Raw genomic sequence first — 20,381 nt, 5'->3', positions numbered from 1 at the left:
ATAATGTACCAGTTGGACCAGTTCAGGCCCCGAAAGGATTCACAGCCACTCCAGTGCTTCAGGACGCTCTAGTCCGGTTGGTGAGTCTTATGGAGGGCGTGGCCCAGAATGGTACATTTCCAGTGGCGCCAACCATCTCACAGGCTGGGGGAGGAGCACAAACTCCCACTACTCCTGCTCTGGAGCAGATAGCTCCCCAGAATCAGGCTCCAGCAGCCCCGCCAATTGGGGTAGTTCAGCTAGTTGTTGCGACACAGACCGGTGATGGGCCCGCCATGTCTTTTGAGGCCTTATTGAGGCTGGATAAATTTAATAAGCTCTTTCCAGTTCACTTTAGTGGTACACCTTCTGAGGACCTACAGGATTATCTTGAACGCTGCCATGAGGCATTGCGGAACATGGGTATAGTTAAGACCAATGAGGTTGATTTTGATATATTTCAGATGATGGGTTCTGCCAAGAGGTGGTGGAGAGATTATACATTGGCCAGACCAGTTGGATCTCCTGCACTTACCTGGGAGCAGTTCTCTCAGCTATTTTTGGAGAAGTTCCTTCTTATCACACTGAGAGAGGATTACCGCATGCAATTTGAGCGTCTACAGCAGGGCAGTATGACTGTTACTCAGTATGAGTCCCATTTTGTGGATTTGGCCCGTTATGCTCTCCTTTTACTACCTACTAAGGGAAAGAGAGTGAGGAGGTTTATTGAGGGACTCACTCACCTTATCAGGCTTCAGATGGCTAAGGAGACCGGAAGTAAGATTTCTTTTCAGGCAGCTGCTAATGTCGCGAGGAGGATCAAAATGGTTCTTGCATAGGAGAGAGGGCAGAGGTCTGATAAGAGGCCTCGTTAGTTTGATAGTTTCAGTGGTGCCTCGTCTGGAGGCAGAGGTAATTATGGTAGGGGTCATTCTCCCAGACCGTTTCATTCAGCACTTCATGCATCTCCCGGTGCTTCAGGAAGTCACGGTCCTATTATGCCTTACTATGGGCAGCCAGTATTTAGTGCACATTCAGCTCCTATCAGTGCACCACCACTCCAGAGTTACTACAGTGGTTATCCAACCCATTCGGGTTAGCTTCAGTTTCAGCAGCCACAACATCAGGATGGGTGTTATGAGTGTGGGAACATTGGTCACATCAGTAGGTATTGCCCTAGGTTGGCGAGTAACAGATCTCGGCAGGATTCTCGTGCCATCGTACCGGCACCGGTTGCTGCACCGCCTGCTCAGCCAACTAGAGGTAGGGGTCAGGCATCTAGAGGTGGAGGTCAGGCCATTAGAGGCGGAGGTCAGGCTATTAGAGGTAGAGGTCAGACCGTTAGAGGTGGAGGCCAGCCAGTTAGAGGTTTTCCCAGAGATGCTGTTCAGATTGGTGGGGCCCAGCCCCGATTTTATGCTTTTCCAGCTAGGCCTGAGGCCGAGTCATCTGATGCTGTGATCAGAGGTATTATTCCAGTTTGCCATAGAGATGCTTTAGTTCTATTTGATCCAGGATCTACTTATTCTTATGTGTCCTCCTATTTTGCTTCATATTTGGTTATGCCTTGTGATTCTCTGAGTGCTTTTGTGTGTGTATCTACACCGGTGGGAGACTCTATTGTAGTAGGTCATGTCTATCATTCGTGTGTGGTTACTATTGGTAGTCTTGAGACTAGTATGGATCTTCTACTTCTTGATATGGTAGATTTTGATGTCATATTGTGTATGGATTGGCTATCACCTTATCATGCTATATTGGATTTTCATGCCAAGACAGTGACCCTAGCCATGCCGGGGTTACCTCGGTTAGAGTGGAAAGGAACTCCTGGTCATTTTGCCAGTAGGGTTTTTTCTTATATGAAATCTCGGCGTATGGTAGAGAAAGGGTGTCTAGCATATTTGGCTTCTATGGACTCAGTACCAGTTGTTCGTGAATTTCCAGAAGTATTTCCTGTAGATTTGCCGGGGATGCCACCCGACAGGGATATTGACTTCTGTATTGATTTGGCTCCGGGCACTCAGCCCATTTCTATTCCACCCTACCATATGGCCCCTCCGGAGTTGAAAGAATTGAAGGAGCAGTTACAAGTCCTGCTTGATCAGGGATTCATTAGAACCAGTGTCTCGCCCTGGGGTGCACCAGTACTATTTGTAAAGAAGAAAGATGGCTCTATGCGGATGTGTATAGATTATCGGCAGTTGAACAAAGCTACTATTAAGAACAAATATCCACTACCAAGAATTGATGACCTATTTGATCAGCTTCAGGGTGCCAATGTATTTTCGAAGATTGATTTGAGATCTGGTTACCATCAGTTGAAGACTAGGGCATCTGATGTCCCTAAAATAGGTTTTTAGACTCGGTATGGGCATTACGAATTTCTAGTGATGTCATTTGGGTTGACAAATGCCCCAACAACATTTATGGATTTGATGAATCGGGTGTTCAAGCCCTATTTGGATTCTTTTGTGGTTATATTCATTGATGATATCTTGATTTACTCCAGCAGTCAAGAGGAGTATGAGCAGCATCTTCGGAGTGTGCTTCATACTTTGAAGAATAATCAGTTATATGCCAAATTTTCAAAATGTGAGTTTTGGTTAGACTCAGCTGCCTTTTTGGGGTATGTTGTATCGGCAGAAAGCATAAAGGTGAATCTTAAGAAGATTGAGGTTGTTCAGAATTGGTCTAGACCTACTTCATTTACGGAGATTCAGAGTTTTCTAGGTTTAACAGGTTATTATCATTGGTTCGTGGAAGGGTTTTCATCTATAACAAGCCCATTGACCAGACTGACCTAGAAAGGTGTCCAATTCAGACGGTCAGACGAGTGTAAGTTGAGCTTTCAGAAGCTCAAGACTGCTTTTACTACGGCGCCAGTATTGGTATTACCCACAGGTTTAGGATCGTATACGGTATATTGTGACGCATCTCACATTGGGCTTGGTGCATTATTAATGCAAGATGGCAGGGTGATTGCATATGCGTCGCGAAAGTTGAAAGTTCACGAGAAGAATTATCATGTTCATAACTTAGAATTGGCAGCCATTGTTCACGCGCTGAAGATTTGGAGGCATTACCTCTATGATGTCTCGTGTGAGGTATTTACTGATCATCGTAGCCTTCAGTATTTGTTCAAACAAAAAGATCTTAATTTGAGGCAGAGAAGATGGTTGGAGTTATTGAAAGACTATGATATCACCATTTTGTATCACCCCGAAAAGGCCAATGTGGTGACTGATGCTTTGAGTAGAAAGACTGTGAGTATGGGCAGTCTTGTGTATATCCCGGTTGGTGAGAGGCCATTAGCTGTAGATGTTCAGACTTTGGCTAATCAGTTCGTGAGGTTAGATATTTCAGAACCCAGTCGGGTTCTAGCTTGCACAGTCGCTCGGTCTTCTTTATATGAGTGCATCAGAGAGAGGCAGTATGATGATCCTCATTTACTTGTCCTTAAGGACACAGTGCGGCACGGTAATGCCAAACTTGGATGAAGATGGAGTTCTGCGAATGCAGGGTCGTATTTGTGTGCCTAATGTCGACGGGCTTCGTGAATTAATTCTTGAAGAGGCACACAGTTCCAGGTTTTCTATTCATCCAGGTATCGCCAAAATGTATCAAGATTTGCAGCAACATTATTGGTGGAGGAGAATGAAAAAGGATATAGTTGCATATGTAGCTCGGTGTCTGAATTGTCAGCAAGTTAAGTACGAGCATCAGAGACCTGGTGGTTTGCTTCAGAAGTTAGAAATTCCTGAGTGGAAATGGGAGCGTATCACTATGGATTTTCTTGTTGGACTCCCATGGACTCAGAGAAAATTTGATGCAGTTTGGGTCATTGTGGACAGGTTGACCAAGTCAGCACATTTCATTCAAGTGGCAGTTACCTATTCTTTAGAAAGGTTAGCTAAAATTTACATTCGTGAGATTGTCCGCCTTCACGGTGTGCCGGTGTCTATTATTTTCGATCGAGGTACGTAGTTTACCTCGCACTTCTAGAGAGCTGTACAGCGTGAGTTAGGCACGCGGGTTGAGTTGAGTACATCATTTCATCCACAGACAGACAGACAGTCAGAGCGCACCATTCAATTCTGGAAGATATGCTTCGCGCTTGTGTTATAGACTTTGGAGATTCTTGGGATCAGTTCTTGCCACTTGCAGAGTTTGCTTATAATAATAGCTAACAGTCGAGCATTCAGATGGCTCCATATGAGGCATTATACGGAAGGTGATGTCGTTCGCCAGTTGGCTGGTTTGAACCGGGAGAGGCTCGGTTGTTGGGTACCGATTTGGTACAGGATGCCTTGTATAAGGTCAAGGTTATTCAAGATCGACTTCGCACAGCTCAGTCTAGGCAAAAGAGTTATGCCGATCGTAAAGTTCGTGATATTGCATTCATGGTTGGAGAAAGAATATTGCTCCGGGTTTCACCTATGAAAGGTGTAATGAGGTTCGGAAAGAAGGGCAAGTTGAACCCTAGGTATATTGGACCCTTTGAAATTCTTGAAAGGGTGGGTGAAGTATCCTATAGGCTTGCATTACCACCTAGTTTATTAGCGGTTTATCCGGTGTTCTATGTGTCTATGCTCCGAAAATATCATGGTGATCCGTCATATGTGTTAGATTTTAGCTCAGTCCAATTGGACAAGGATTTGACTTATGAGGAGAAACTGGTTGCTATTCTAGCCCGGCATGTCCGGCAGTTGAGGTGTAAGAGTTATCCTTCAGTTTGAGTGCAATGGAGAAGTCAGCCGGTGGAGGCATCTAACTGGGAGTCCGAGTCGGACATGCGGAGTAAATATCCACACTTATTCACCAGCTCAGGTACTTTTTCTAACTTCGTTCGAGGACGAATGTTTGTTTTAGAGGTGGAGAATGTGATGACCCAAAAATATCATCTTTAATTTATACATTCATTTCTGTGTTTTATGAAGATGTTGGGAGCTTACCTGTTATGAGTTACGTATCACATGAATAGTTGATGTTAATGTCGTTCATTTTCTAGAAATATATTGCTTATGAGGCCACTGTTAGTATTGTTTTCATGTTATGTTATGTTGATTGGATTATGTATGTGTTGTTAGGATTGGTTTCTGGGATTCTCTGGCAGGTGGATAGGCCCAGTTACAAAGGAAACACTGCGAAATTTTTGGAAATTTTGGAAGTTAGTAAAATTCGGGAAAATTGAAATGTGCAAAAGAAGAGATAAGTTATGTTATGTGTTTGGGGACAGACTCTACTTCTCATTCGAGGACTATTTACATGATGGACACCTATTGGATATGATAATAAGTGTACGAGGCATATTATAAGTGATATGGGCTCTAAGGAAAGTCCTAAGGCTAAGCCAAGTTGGAAAATTTCATAATAGACTAAAGTTCCAAATGAGTACGCACAAGACCAACTTTTGGACGATCATATCTACATATATATAAGGAGTTATGTGATGGACAGCCTATTAAATGAAAGATCTTCGAGTCTTGTTTCTAAAGTTTCTAACCGTTCCTCATTTGAATATGTATACAGATCGTTATGGCCATTTTACTAGACCTGTGTCATATATGTGCCCAGATGCACGGCCGCATATATTTGAGACTTTCTGCCTCAGGTGCACGGCTGGATACTCGGTCACTTGCCCAGGTGTGCGTCCGTGCACGTAGAAGCTAATTTAATACCCCCAAGGTCAGGTAGGGAGCGGGTTTAAGTCATTTTTGAGCTAAAAACTGATATTTTTAGAGAGAAATGAGAGTGTTCTAGAGAGAGGAAGAAGCTCAAGTGTCTTGTTCATCAAATCTTGCTCAAGCCTTGAAATCCAACAATAAATCTCTCAAGTTCTTCATCTAAGAGGTAAGGTTTCATACCCTAGTTTTTCAATTTCGGATTTGGGGAGAAGATGGTTGATTAGGAGTATGATTCTTGGGTGTAAGAGTATTATTTATATATGCTTATACCAATAATGTTTGTGGGAAGAATTTTGAGTTTAAATGGGTAAAGATTGTGTTGAAAATGGTAGAAATCTTCAAAGACTTTAATTTAAGATTTGAAGGTACATTTGACATCGGAATTTGATAATTTTTGTATGGTTGGACTCATCTCGGAATGGGTGTTCGGATTTCATACATTTTTCCGAGATTCGAGATGTGGGCCCCATTGATGATTTTTTAGATGAATTTCGGATTTTAATCCGAAAAAATAGTAAATTCATATGGAATTAATTTCTACGATTCGTATTGAGTATATTGAATTGTTTATGACTAGATTTGAGGATTTCGGACATGAATTCGCGAGGCAAGGGTTTATAGGATTCTTGAATTTGGTTGCAAAGCGAGGAAAGTGTCGTGTTTAACCTTGACTTGAGGGAATAGAACCCTTGAATTATTTTCTATGTGAATTTCATGTGTAACGATGTATAGGCAAGGTGACGAGTGCCCATACTTTGTCAAATTAATTGCTTGCATAATTACTTGAAAAATCATAAATCGTTTAAAATCATGAATTAATTGTTATAAAAATTGTTTCTCTCCTATTCTTTGTAAAATATTAGCTCTTGAATTCCTACAATAATTGCTACATGCTTATTTGATTTATGTGCATTAATTGCTACTTGACATTTAGCATATTAAATATTAAACTGTCTATTTTCTCCCTGATTTCCACAATAAATCGCTATTTATCATTGTTTGTTTCATAATTAAATTATAATTATTGTATGCTTGTTGTCTTATAATTTTATATTAATTGTTGCATTTATTGGGGCAATTTCTTCTATAAGAATTGGTAAATGAATATATTGGAGGAGTAGGTTGCACGCCGCAACAGAATTGATTGAAATGAATATATTGTAGGATCAGGTTGCACGCCGCAACAGACTTATTAAAAAGTCCATATTGGAGGATCGGGTTGCACGCCGCAACAGACTTATTAAAAAGTCAATATTGGGGGATCGGATTGCACGCCGCAACAGACTTATTTAAAAGTCTATATATATACTTGATTAAAGGAATATTGGGAGAGCGGGTTGCACGCTGCAACAGAATTGAATGTGAATATATTGTGAGAGCGGGTTACACGAGAGGATTGAAAATGAATATGTCGTGAAAACTGGTTGCACGTTGTAATGGAATATGATTGAAATAATAATTGGTTATGAATGCTGAGTTGGCTTCAACTATAAAAAAAATGAGTTACCTGATTTATTTCTATTATTGTTGTTTTTACTAATATTGCGTACAGGTTAATGTAAGTGACCTGCCTTAGCCTCGTCACTACTTCGTCGAGGTTAGGCTCAGCACTTACCAGTACATGGGGTTAGTTGTACTGATACTACACTCTGCACTTCTTGTGCAGATTTTGGAGTTGGTCCCAGTGACATACCATAGATTTGCTCGGATTTCAGCTACTCAGAGGAGACTTGAGGTATAACTGCACAGCGTCCGCAGTTCTGAAGTCCCCATCTATCTTATTTTAGCTGTGTAATTGCTTTCAGACAGCTTTATTTTATTCAGAGTCTTATGTGTATTATTCTAGAAGCTCGTGCACATGTGACACCAATTCTGGGATGGTATTTAGACACTGTTATTTTTATGGATTATTCACTACATTTCAGACCTTACTTCTGCATTTGTTTCTTTGTTCTTAATAAATTTAAAAATTGTTTAAAAATGGCTAATATTATTCTAACATTGGATTGCCTAGCAAGTGAAATGTTAGGCATCATCATAGTCTGAAGATGAGAATTTCAGGTCGTGAAAGGCTGCACGCCGCAGCATGTTTGATATAGGATGAGGACCTGATTGATTTATGCCATGATTTGGCTTGATATAGCGCTTGGGCTGAAGGAGCCCCTCCGGAGTCTGTACACACCCCCAGTGAGCGCAGGTACCTACTGAGTGCGAGTGGCGAGTGCCGAGTGCTGAGTGATTGTGAGGCATGAGTGATGGTGAGGTATGCCCGAGGGACTGTTTACGAGTGATTGTGAGGTATGCCCGAGGGACTGTTTACGAGTGATTGTGAGGTATGCCCGAGGGGCTGTATACGAGTGACTGTGAGGTTTGTGTTTAACCAAAGAATTTGATTCTCAGTCAAAACCTATTTTTAGAAGTACTCGGGTTACTGATAATCAAGAAATTCAATATTCTCTCAGAAATAAGAAAGGAAATTAGAATAAGAAATGACAAAATAATCGATTGAAAGCACAAGAAAGTAGTTATATTCCAATAATAATCAGAGCCTGTCTTTACAAGTGAAATTCCCTTCCCTTATATAGGAATTTACAAATATAATGTTTCTTCCCTTTTATGACCGAATCATTATGAGCATTAATGGCATTAATAAAACGTTATAATTGGCAACCGTAACTGTTTATGAAGATTCTGTAACGGTTCTGATTCTTCTTCCATATTAATTAGAGGTTCATGAATCTTCCCTCTTTACTGTCTTGATTCATCCTGCTGTTTCTCTTCACTAAGTAATTTAGGCTCGAGAAACCGTACCCTTTCGTCTCGAGAGTGATTTGCTCGTACCTGTTGTAAATTGTGAATCTTTTAATGCGACACTCCAGTTGTCATCTTCTTAGTGATCCACGTATCATGTCCTGTCATCCTCATATAATTTCACGTGTAATATTTATTTTTTTACTAATATAGATAGTCCCCCCACTTGCCAAATATTCAGCAATTGAATATTTGGGAAGTGGCACACATTTATGGCGGGAATTGTTTTCCGCCGTTTCTATGTATCGTTGTGTCTTTTTTCAGAACCAATGTATCGTGTGTCACTTCCATTTAATGCATGTGCCACATGGCATTTATCGATCGGGTCTGTGATTCTTCAGCGGTTTTTTGGGCTTTCTTGCGGCCGCGTCAGTCACGAAGTGATTGTTTCATTATGATGTTTCCACCGTGACTCCCTTTACATGACGGTTGTTGCTTCTTATAAATACATCTTGTGCATTTTCTTTCACGAAAACCTTCAATCTACAGTATTCTTCTTCCATAATCGTTCTTATACATCAGCACGTATTATTTTACAGTACAACCATGTCTTCATCGAACCCTGATCCTCGCAGAGTAGTAATTATAGATGAACTTGCCCCTTTAATTGCTCCTGTTAGGAGTAGAAGAGGTGGTAGGTTGCGTAGCGTAGAATATTTATTTGTTCATGGTTCTACTTCTCAACCCAACGTTTCTACCCCTCCTTCTTCTAGAACTAGAGCTTCATTAACTCATAGATCTTCTGCCAGAAATAGGGAGTCTAGTGAACCGCTTCGTGAACCCACTGTTGATGAGATTATTCCCGTTGAACTTTCCTTCTTTACTGATAGAGAATCGATTAGAAATCAAGTTACTTCCAAGACTTCTCATGATCGTGTTGATGTTTACCCTTCCCAGATTTTTGAGGGCTTGATTTCTCTTGTGCGAAAAGAATGTCATTGGAAATTTGACTTCCCAATTTTAGTCCCTAATGCAAATCAAAGGATCACTTCATACAAAGCTGGTTATTCTTTTGTTTATACATATCCCTTTATATTAGGCTTCAGACCACCTATTGACCCAGTCATCATAGAATTTTGTCATTTTTTCAACGTTTGCTTAGGACAGATTGGCCCTATTGTATGGAGAGATGTGGCATGCTTGAGATACTTGTCAAACTTGGCCTCTTTACCCTTTACCTTCTATCATTTGATTCATCTTTATTCCCCCAAGTTATTTCGTTCTAGGGTTTTACTCTTGTGGCCAGGAGTAAGAGAGTTTTAGTAAGCCCTGAAGATAACAAGGATCGTTGTTGGTATGCCCGATTCGTTGCTGCTCCCACAAGTGGGTTAGTGGGTGAAGAGAACATGCCTTTTTCAGAAAAGTGGAACTTTGCACGTAAGTTTCTTTTCAGATTTGTTCCTTCTCTTCTTCTTTTTGTTTTGTGAAGAACCTGCAATCTCGTGACTGTTTTTCTTTTCCTCTTTTTTTTTAGCAACCATGGAAGTTGTTGAGGAGATTCTAAACATCCGTGGTTGGGTAGAAACATTGTTAATTGTTGCTCCTATGGAAGAAAGTCCTGGAAGTACCTTTCCAATAGGTTTGGTTGGAAAGTGCAGACTCATGGTATCTTTCTCTTCTACTTTCTAACTTACTTCTATAAAATATTTACTAACTCCTCTCTTTACTAGGATTTCCCATTCGAGATGTGAGTGCCGCATCTATTGCCACTTCGAGACTCTCTCTATCAATGGCTCAAAAGATGATCTTGAGTTCCTCATCAAAAAGAAAAGCTAATAGAGCACACAGTTCCGAGGGTGAAGAGGAACGGGATAAAGGCTCGTTAGTTCGTAAGCCTCGAGCTAGGAGACGTGTCATTTCAAATGACGAAGCTGCTCCTCCTCCCAGTTTTGTTCCCATGCACGAGCCCAAATGTGCTACCTTAGTGAGCTCTGCTGAAGAGATGTCTGTTGTACCCCGTGACTCTACTGAACAGCTCTTTTCTCGTGGATTTGATAATGAAGACTTCGGCTTTGTTTATGAGGAAACGCCTCTTGCCTCTTTTTTTGTATCTGTTCTAGTTGATCCTCAGTTCCCCGCACCTGTTGCTGCTACCACTGCTTCGCCCATGGCTATTTTGACTCCCTCAACTGCCCCTATTGTTACAACTTCTCATGTTGAAGTTGGTTCTTCCAGTAACAGTAGGATAATGAAAAGAGTTACCATCGAGGTTCCTAAGGATAGTAATCTTCTGAAGAAATCTGGCCAAGCTGATGTATGGCTGAAATCATTGATTGGCCCAGTTGAGAAGTCCAAATTAGAAAACCACAGTTCTTTAACGTGGATGAATGATATTGTACATTTATCTTTAAAGGTATAAGCCTTAGCTTTTTATTTTGCATGTGATTTCCTTTTCATTTATATTTGACAATCACATTTTCCTTTTCATTGTGTAGATCAACCTGATTGTTACAGAGATGATGAAGAGGATCGTCCATACTGAGCAGTTAATGAATGACTATCGCACCGAAGCGGACAACTGGAAGGAATAGTTTGAAGGTCTTCAACTTGAGAAAGAAGTCTTAGAGGAAGAAAAATGTACCTTGGAGCAGCACGTGAAGATAACGTCAGTAGAGTTGGCAGTTGAGAAAACCTCATCCAGTCAAGCAGCAAAGATAAAGACCTTCTCGAGTCTTCATTTGCTGAGCATCTTTCCAAAGCCACTGAAGAAATTTAGGGGCTTGAAGGAACTACTAAACCAAAAAGAAGTTTACGCCCAGGGATCTTGTTCAAACACTCACCCAAACTCAAGAAGATCTCCGTGCGTCTTCTAACCAAGTTCAGTTCTTAGAGAGATCACCCGCCCCTTTACAAACTTCTTATGATGCTGCTTTGACTGAAATAGAAGAGTTGGAGGCCGAAATTGAGCAATGGGAGAGGGATTACGAGGCCCTTGAGGATAAATCAACTCTTGATGTAAGCTGGGTTTTCTTGAACACGCGCCTCAAGACTTTGATGGAGGCTAACCAGGAAGGTTTTGACTTGACTGCTAAGATTGCAAAAACTAAGGAAACCATTGAACAAACTCAGCAAAGTCAAAACTTTTCTTCACCTGAGGTCGGCATTCCCGAGGGTGATAAACTTACTCCTGGTGAAGTTAGTGTTCAAATCTCTTCTGCTCAAGTCGAACCTTTTGCTGCTGATGATGATGCCATCTTGACTTCTCCCACTGCTGATAGTACTACTTTAGAACCTACCCCGTAATGAACTTGTGTTTGGAAAGTTTATTGTATTTGTTTTTTTTTATTTGTAGAATGGTTGGCAAGTTTTACCCCTAATCCGTTTTAGGGTTCAATATCAAATACTTTGGTTTGAACTAAGTTTACACTTAGTTTTAACCGGGCTTATATAATATTTCATTTTGAGTTTCTGTTCTACTCTTATAATATTTCATTTTAAGTTTCTGTTCTACTCTTTTATTATGCATTTAAAAATGCTTCAATACTCTGTGACCTTTTGAACAGGCACGAATTATAAAAGAGGGCCCTTTTATAAACTACACTTAATGAAGAAGACGTCTCAACTTCATAATGGTGTAAACATACGAAAGAAGAAATAGGAACACACACGTTTCTTTGAATAACTTTGAGGAAGTTTTGTATCATTCGAACTTTCAAATTGTATAATACTTTACATATATTCAAGTATCATCTATAACTCTTTCGTAACTGTTTTCTTTACAACAGATTTTACAAAATTCATGGGTATATCTTGCAAACCATGATTAAATATTGCCTTTAACCTAAACATTCGTAAGATTTTAAAATTTACATCCACGAGTGTATTCTTCATAGGTTTTTGAATCAGGCTTGCGTTGTTGGCTCTTGACTTTGCTCTTAACTTTCGATTTGTTGGGTAGACCATAGGCTTGACCTGAATTCTGACTTTTCTAGTCTTCTTTGCCTTCCTTATATATATAGTTTCCCAAGTGTTTGAGCTTTGAAGTATGAAATCTCGAGCACTTGATTATTCCTTCCATGTGGTCCATTTCCTGTAAAGGAAAAACATACGGGACTCGGAGGTATATATAATTTAGATGATGACTGCTTAACCCTTTATATTTCCATCAGAAAGGTTGCAACCCTAGACCGGGAATAATGTTGCTTCCGCATGTCCTTCAGGTCTAATATCATCATTTGGCGTGGGCTAGCTTTTTGCCTATCATCTAAAATTATTAGTATAATTTTAACTGTACAAAACAAAAATCGTAATTGAACGATACCTGACCGTGGGTATTTCTTTTGCTCAGAAATAGTATTTCTTTAAATGAACAGCATTCCAACTCGAGGGTAAAACCTTGCCATCCATGGTTTCTAACACACCTTTTCTAGCGATACCTCGAACTTTATAGGGTCCTTCCCAATTTGGATTTAACTTTACTGCTCCGGTTGTTTTTGTTGATTGGAAAACCTTTTTTAAGAACGAAGTCCCCAATTTTGAAGTACATGAGGTGAGCCTTTCTGTTGTAATATCGTTCTATGATTTGCTTTTGTGCTACCATCCATATTAAAGCTGCTTCTCTTCTTTGTTCAAGTAAATCCAAGTTTGTCCTTAATTCCTCATCGTTCGACTCTTTGGTTGATAATGTGAATCTCGTGCTTGGTTCTCCTATTTCAACCGAGATTAAAGCTTCTGAACCGTACACAAGCAAAAATGGAGTTTCTCTCGTGGCTGTTTTTGTTGTGGTTCTATAAGCCCATAACACTCCTGGTAATTTTTCAGGCCAATTCCCTTTCGATTTTTCTAGTCTCTTATTCAAATTATTGATGATAATCTTATTTGTTGACTCAGCTTATCCATTTTCCACGGGATGGTAAGGTGTAGAGGTTATTTGTTTGATTTGCCAACTTTGAAAGAACTCCGTGATTTTCGAGCCTATAAATTGTGGGCCATTATCACATACGATTTCTTTTGAAACTCTAAACCGGCATATAATGTTTCGCCAAATGAAGTCTTCCACCTCCTTTTCTCGTACCTATTTGAAAGCTCCTGCCTCTACCCATTTTGAAAAGTAATCTGTTAATACTAATAAGAACCGTACCTTTCCTTTAGCTTGTGATAAAGGCCCTACTATATCCATTCCCCATTTCATTAATGGCCATGGGAAAATAATTGTATGTAATAACTCTGCAGGTCGATGCATATTATTGGCATATCGTTGACACTTATCACATTTGGCTACAAAATTTTCTGCATCTTCTTCCATTTTAGGCCAGTAGTATCCTGCCCTGACTAGTGTTTTAACTAAAGATCTTCCACCTGCGTGATTTTCGCAATGTCCTTCATGTACTTCCCTTATCACGTACTCCGTTTGATTGGGTCCAAGGCACCTTGCTAAAGGACCGCCAAACATTTTTCGATATAAATTATCTCAAATTAGACAGTAACAAGCAGCTTTTCATCGAAGCACTTGGGATTCTTTCTTCCCTTCAGGTACGATCCCGTACTGCAAAATATTAACAATTTCGTTTCTCCAGTCCCAGGTTAAATTGTTAAAGCTTACCTCATGTTTATCCTGGTTAAGTGCTTAATGAAATAAATATATTACAATAGCATTTTCTTCACTCGTTACTTCTGCAACTGAAGCAAGGTTAGCCAACGCTTCTGCTTCTGCATTTTCTTACCTGGATATTTGCACGATCTTCCATGATTGGAATTGCCTGACCAGTTCTCGTGCCTTTTCCAAGTATTGTTGCATTCGTGGCTCTCTAGCAGTGTAAGTGCCCTGCATCTGATTGACTACCAGTTGAGAGTCACTTTTAATCATGATTTTCTCTATAGAGAGTTCTCATGCTAGTTCCAAACCTGCAATTACAGCTTCATACTCTGCTTCATTGTTAGTAATAGGGTAACATTTAATTGCTTGTCTTATACTTTCACCTGAGGGTGGGATTAAGACAATACCCAAACTAGCTCCTTTGATATTTGAAGAGCCATCAATAAATAAAGTCCATGTATCTGGATTAGCTCTAGTAAAAATTTGTAACTCCTTTTCTACTTCAAGAATTATTTTTGTATTAAAATCTGCGACGAAATCTGCTAAAACTTGAGATTTTATTGTTGTTCTAGGTTGATAAATAATGTCATATTCACTTAGTTCTATTGCCCACTTGGCTAGTCTGCCTGACAATTCTTGTTTATGTAAAATATTCCTTAATAGATATGCAGTTACTACGGAGATAGGATGGCATTGAAAATATGGTCTCAATTTCCTAGCTGCCATGACTAATGCTAAAGCTAGTTTCTCTAGATGAGGATATCTAGTTTCAGTATCTAATAAAGATTTACTAACATAATAAATAGGAGATTGTTTACCTTTGTCCTCCCTTACTAAAACTGCACTTACAACTACTTCTGCAACTGCAAGATATACAAATAGTCTTTCTTCATCCCTTGGTTTAGACAGTAGGGAGGATTTGTTAAGTATGCCATCAAATCTTTGAGGGCTTGTCGGCATTCCTCAGTCCATTCAAACTGATTTTGCTTCTTTAATACTGAAAAAAATTTAAAGCTTTTCTCTGAAGATCTTGAAATGAATCTTCCTAGAGCTGCAATCCTACCTGTCAATCTTTGTACCTCTTTTTTGCTTGTGAGTATATCATGTATTTCTTTAATAGCTTTAATCTTTTCAGGATTTACTTCAATTCCTCTATTAGATACAAGAAAGCCTAGAAACTTACCTGAAGTTATGCCAAAAGCGCACTTTTCTGGGTTCAGTTTCATATTATATCTGCGGAGGATCTCGAAGTTAGTTGAAAGATCTTGAAAATGATCTTCCGCTTGTGTAGATTTGACCAACATATCATCAATGTACACTTCCATCGTCTTCCCCAGGTGTTCTTGGAACATCTTGGTCACCAACCTATGATACGTGGCTCCAACATTTTTCAAACCAAAAGGCATGACTTTGTAACAATAAATCCCCCTGTTTGTAATAAATGAAGTTTTTTCTTAGTCTAAGGGGTCCACTTTTATTTGATTATAACCAGAATATGCATCTAGAAAGCTTAATAATTCGTGGCCCGTGGTAGCATCAATTAGTTGATCTATATGTGGTAAAGGGAATGAATCCTTCGGGCATGCTTTATTTAAGCCAGTGTAATCTACACAAACTCTCCATTTACCATTCTTTTTCGGAACTACCACAGTATTAGCTAACTAATTAGGATATTTTACCTCGCGTATTTAACCGATCTTTAAGAGTTTCTGTACCTATTCATCGATCACTTGATTTTTGAATGATCCTTGCTTCCTCTTCTTTTGTTTGACATGTATGAATGATGGATCTTCATTTAATTTATGAGTCATCACCTTTGGAGGTATACCTGTCATATCTGAATGGGACCATGCAAAACAATCCGCATTAGCTTTTAAATATTCAATTAACTTACCTCTCCTTTCTAGGTTTAACCTTGCTCCGATATGAATTCTTCGATCTGGCCATTGTTCGAAAAGTGGAACAGCTTCAAGCTCCTCAATCGTTGTTTTAATGTTTTCGTTCTCCTCTAGCTCTTAAATTACATCTGGTCTGGAGTCCACGTCTGTTTGTTTTGATACAGTTTCTGTTGAAATTTGATTTACCGCATCTTTCTCATTTGCACCCGCATCATTTTGACTTGCACTCGTATCTTTTTGACTTGGTTGTATCACTGAATTGATGCTCCTTGAAGTTTGTTGCTATCCTCGAATTTGTTGAATTCCCCATTTTGAAGGGAATTTGATAACCTGATGTAATATGGATGGCACAACATCCATATCATGAATCCACAGCCTCTCAAGAATCACATTATAGGCCATATCCGTGTCTATCACTTGAAATTTTGTTTCTTTGATGACCCCTTCTGTGTATGTGCTTTGTCCAATCTCTCCCTTTGTAATAACGGTTGAGTTATCAAACCGAGATAAGGAACGTGCTTTTGGAACTACACGATCGCCCATCAGCATTTTGTTCACCACTCGTAATAGAATGATGTTCACGGAGCTACCTGGGTCAATCAAAACTCGTTTTACGTTAGTATCATGTATAAGTAAAGATATTACCAGTGCATCGTCAAAGGTTATGTTGCCGTCTTCCATAGTTTGGCGAGTTCGCTTCCCGTGAGTTATTGTGAACTTTGTTGTTTTTCTCGCAGCTGTATAGGTTATGTCGTTGACTTCTTCTCCGCCGTTTATCACATTTACTGTTCTCTTTGGAGATGGAGGTCTTGGGGGCTCTTGCCTATTTTTCATGTAAGCTTGTTTTCCTTTCTCACTGAACAATTCCGTCAGATAGCCCTGCTTCAATAAATGTTCCACCTCACCTTGTAATAATCTGCAGTCTGATATTCTATGGTCGTGGTCATTATGGAACTCGCACCAAAAGTCTGGGTTTCTTCTATTTGGATTTGATCTCATCTCTTTAGGCCATCGTACCTTATCCCCCATGCTTCTTAAAACAGCGACCAACTCGGAGGTACTTATGTTAAAATTATAATCCCCAATCCTTGCGTTTGTATTAGCAGCTCTGTTGCGTTCACCTTGATCTTTGCTAAATCTCAACGATAACAAACCTGAATCTCTATTTGCAAACCTGTGATCAGCCCGCACGTTTTCGAATTTGGAACGAGCTTCTCACCCCGAAGGTCCCATATAAGGCTCGTACCTATTCTTACCGGACCTCTTCTCAGATTCCGACCGCCTCGAACCTATTTTTTCTTTAACCCTTGACTGAGCTACGATATCTTCTTCGATTCATAATTTGGTAATGTACTTATTATAGACATCATTCCATGTCGTGGCAGGGAATTCTCGTAGGCTCTCTTTAAGCCTCCTCGTAGCTTCTGAACTTTTCTCGTTTAAATTGCTTGCAAATGCCATGGCTGCCCAATTGTCGGGTACTCTTGGTAGCAACATTCTTTCACGTTAGAATCTGTCTACGAATTCTCGAAGCAATTCTGTATCTCCTTGCTTTACTTTGAATATATCCTCCATTCTCTTTTCAACTTTTTGTGCACCCGAGTGTGCTTTTATAAATAGATCTGCAAGCTCAGCAAAAGAGTCAATAGAAATTTCAGGTAAAAGAGAGTACCATGTTAACGCTCCTTTAGTAATTGTTTTTCCAAACTTTTTGACCAGCACAGATTCAATATCCTGCTTTGTTAAATCATTGCCTTTTACTTCCGTGGTGAATGCAGTGACGTGGTCATGTGGATCGGTCTTTCCATCGTATTTTGGGATGTCAGGCATTTTGAATTTTTTGAAAATTGGTAATGGAGCTGCGCTTGGTTTCCATGGTTGTTGTGAATATTTGTCGAAATCAACTCCTTTGATCACAAGTGGCACGCTGGGTATTTTCTCAATACGGCCATTTTGTTCTTTCACCTATTTCTGCAAGGTTAGTATTAAAGTTTGTAAATCAGAATTATTAGGCGTACATGGTCTTCCATCACGTGACTCGTTGGGTGTTCCTCCGCTTCTAGAATTAACCAAACCTGACCGTGGAATTTCCACAGTTGCAGTATTGTTTGGTGGAGGTGTGGGTGGCACAGCTGGTAGTCCCCTCAAGAAAGCCTAGAGAGCATCATTCACGTACTCAGCAATTAACTACTTCACAGCATCCTGCTCGACAGTTTGTTCATTTCCATGTTGTTCATTGTTATGAGTAATGGATCTTTCTGGTGATGCTTCTCTTGAATGGCGTGGGGTTCCCTGAGGATATGGAACTGGAGTTCCTTCCACCTCTTAGTTGTTGTCATTACATTTGACATGATTCAGTTGAGAGAGAATGATTTGGAAAGTAAGAGAAGATTATCAGATTCCCGATAACGGAACTAATTTGTTTAACCAAAGAATTTGATTCTCAGTCAAAGCCTATTTTTAGAAGTACTCGGGTAACTGATAATCAAGAAATTCAATATTCTCTCAGAAATAAGAAAGAAAATTAGAATAAGAAATGACAAAATAATCGATTGAAAGCACAAGAAAGTAGTTATATTCCAATAATAATCAGAGCATGTCCTTACAAGTGAAATTCCATTCCCTTATATAGGAATTTACAAATATAACGTTTCTTCCCTTTTATGACCGAATCATTATGAGCATTAATGACATTAATAAAATATTATAATTGGCAACCGTAACTTTTTATGAAGATTCTGTAACGGTTCCGATTCTTCTTCCACATTAATTAGAGGTTCATGAATCTTCCCTCTTTACTGTCTTGATTCATCTTGCCTGTTTCTCTTCACTGAGTAATTTAGGCTCGAGCAACCGTATCCTTTCGTCTCGTGAGTGATTTGCTCGTACCTATTGTAAATTGTGAATCTTTTAATGAGACACTCCATTTGTCATCTTCTTAGTGATCCACGTATCTTGCCCTGTCATCCTCATATAAGTCCACGTGTAATATTTATTTTTTTACTAATACAGTTTGCCCGAGGGGCTGTATATGAGTTATGTTTTGCCCGAGGGGTTAGTTATGATTTCATCATTTTTTGCTTACCTTGCATTGAGACTTTGTTTGAAAACTGTTGAAAAATATCTTTAAATGATTTTACTGGAACTGGATTTAAATGAGATGTTTTGATTCAAACCCTGATTTTAAAAGCATGTGGTATTTTACTGAGATTTCATGATATGAACTTTATATGCTTATTGCTCGTCACTACTGCTCAATATTTATTTATTGTTGTTACTTACTGAGTTGGCGTACTCACGTTACTCCATGCACCTTATGTGCAGATCCAGGTGTAGCTGGACACGGTAGAGGTTGTTGACTATTCCGGTTGCAGATTTTCTCGGGGATAGCAAGGTAGCTGCCTGGCGATCGCAGCCCTGCTCTTCTCCCTCTTATCTTCCTTTAGTTGTATTTAGCTATTTTTCAGACTATGTTAGTCTCGATATTTTCAGAAAAATTATAGTAGATGCTCATGACTAGTGACACCCCGATGTCAGGCTTTTCTTTCCGCACTTTTGTTTTGATTTAAACTCATTTACGAAGGTTTTTATGTTAAATGACCTTGAGATTATCTTTGAAATGAAAATATCGGTTTGTTTTGGAAAATGAGTCGGCTAGCCTAGTTCCACGATAGGCGCCATCACGACAGGGTTAGTTTGGGTCGTGACACTTATATAACTTATATACTATACACTTAATATATATACTATACTATATATATACACGAATGCTTGATCGGTGGATCAATTGAAAATTCAATTATGTTCGATTAAAACTTACTATAATTGAATTAAATTGTATTAATACAACTTAATATAATTGGATACAACTCAATATAAATGGATCAATTGAAAATTTAATTATGTTCGATTAAAACTTACTATAAATGAATTAAATTGTATTAATACAACTTAATATAATTGGATACAACTCAATATAATTGGATCAATTGAAAATTCAATTATGTTCGATTAAAACTTACTATAATTGAATTAAATTATATTAATACAACTTAATATAATTGGATACAACTTAATATAATTGGATCAATTGAAAATTCAATTATATTGGATTAAAACTTACTATAATTGAATTAAATTGTATTAATATAACTTAATATAATTGGATACAACTTAATATAATTTGATACAACTCAATATAATTGGATTTTTGGCTCAAAATTGTGACTGATTCAGTCGCTCAATTACGCGGAAAATACTGCGAAAATATTTTTTATGGTTTGCGACTGAATCAGTCGCAAAAATTAAAATTAAAAAAAAATTAAATTAAATGTTTCAACCGATTTGGTCTGAATCTGCAATGAAAAAGAGGTCTGACTGGTCAACGGAATTTGCGACTGAATCAGTCGCAATTTGAAATTTGAAATTTCAAATTTACGACTGATTCGGTCGCAAATATATTTTTAATTATAG

The 20,381-nt window shown here is 39.0% G+C and overlaps 1 protein-coding gene across 1 annotated transcript; it reads right to left on the bottom strand.

Moving 5' to 3' along the window:
- Positions 1-16,190: 16,190 nt before the first annotated feature.
- LOC142175705 (uncharacterized) lies at positions 16,191-16,937 on the bottom strand. The gene is made up of 2 exons (XM_075242685.1): positions 16,554-16,937; positions 16,191-16,382 (listed from the first exon to the last, which is right to left on the bottom strand). The coding sequence occupies exons 1-2, from the start codon at positions 16,935-16,937 to the stop codon at positions 16,191-16,193; spliced, it is 576 nt and encodes a 191-aa protein (XP_075098786.1).
- Between the last annotated feature and the right edge of the window lie 3,444 nt (positions 16,938-20,381).

This window comes from Nicotiana tabacum, chromosome 22, assembly GCF_000715075.1.
Source record: "Nicotiana tabacum cultivar K326 chromosome 22, ASM71507v2, whole genome shotgun sequence".
Taxonomy (NCBI): domain Eukaryota; kingdom Viridiplantae; phylum Streptophyta; class Magnoliopsida; order Solanales; family Solanaceae; genus Nicotiana; species Nicotiana tabacum.
This window is presented reverse-complemented; position numbering and strand designations above follow the sequence as displayed.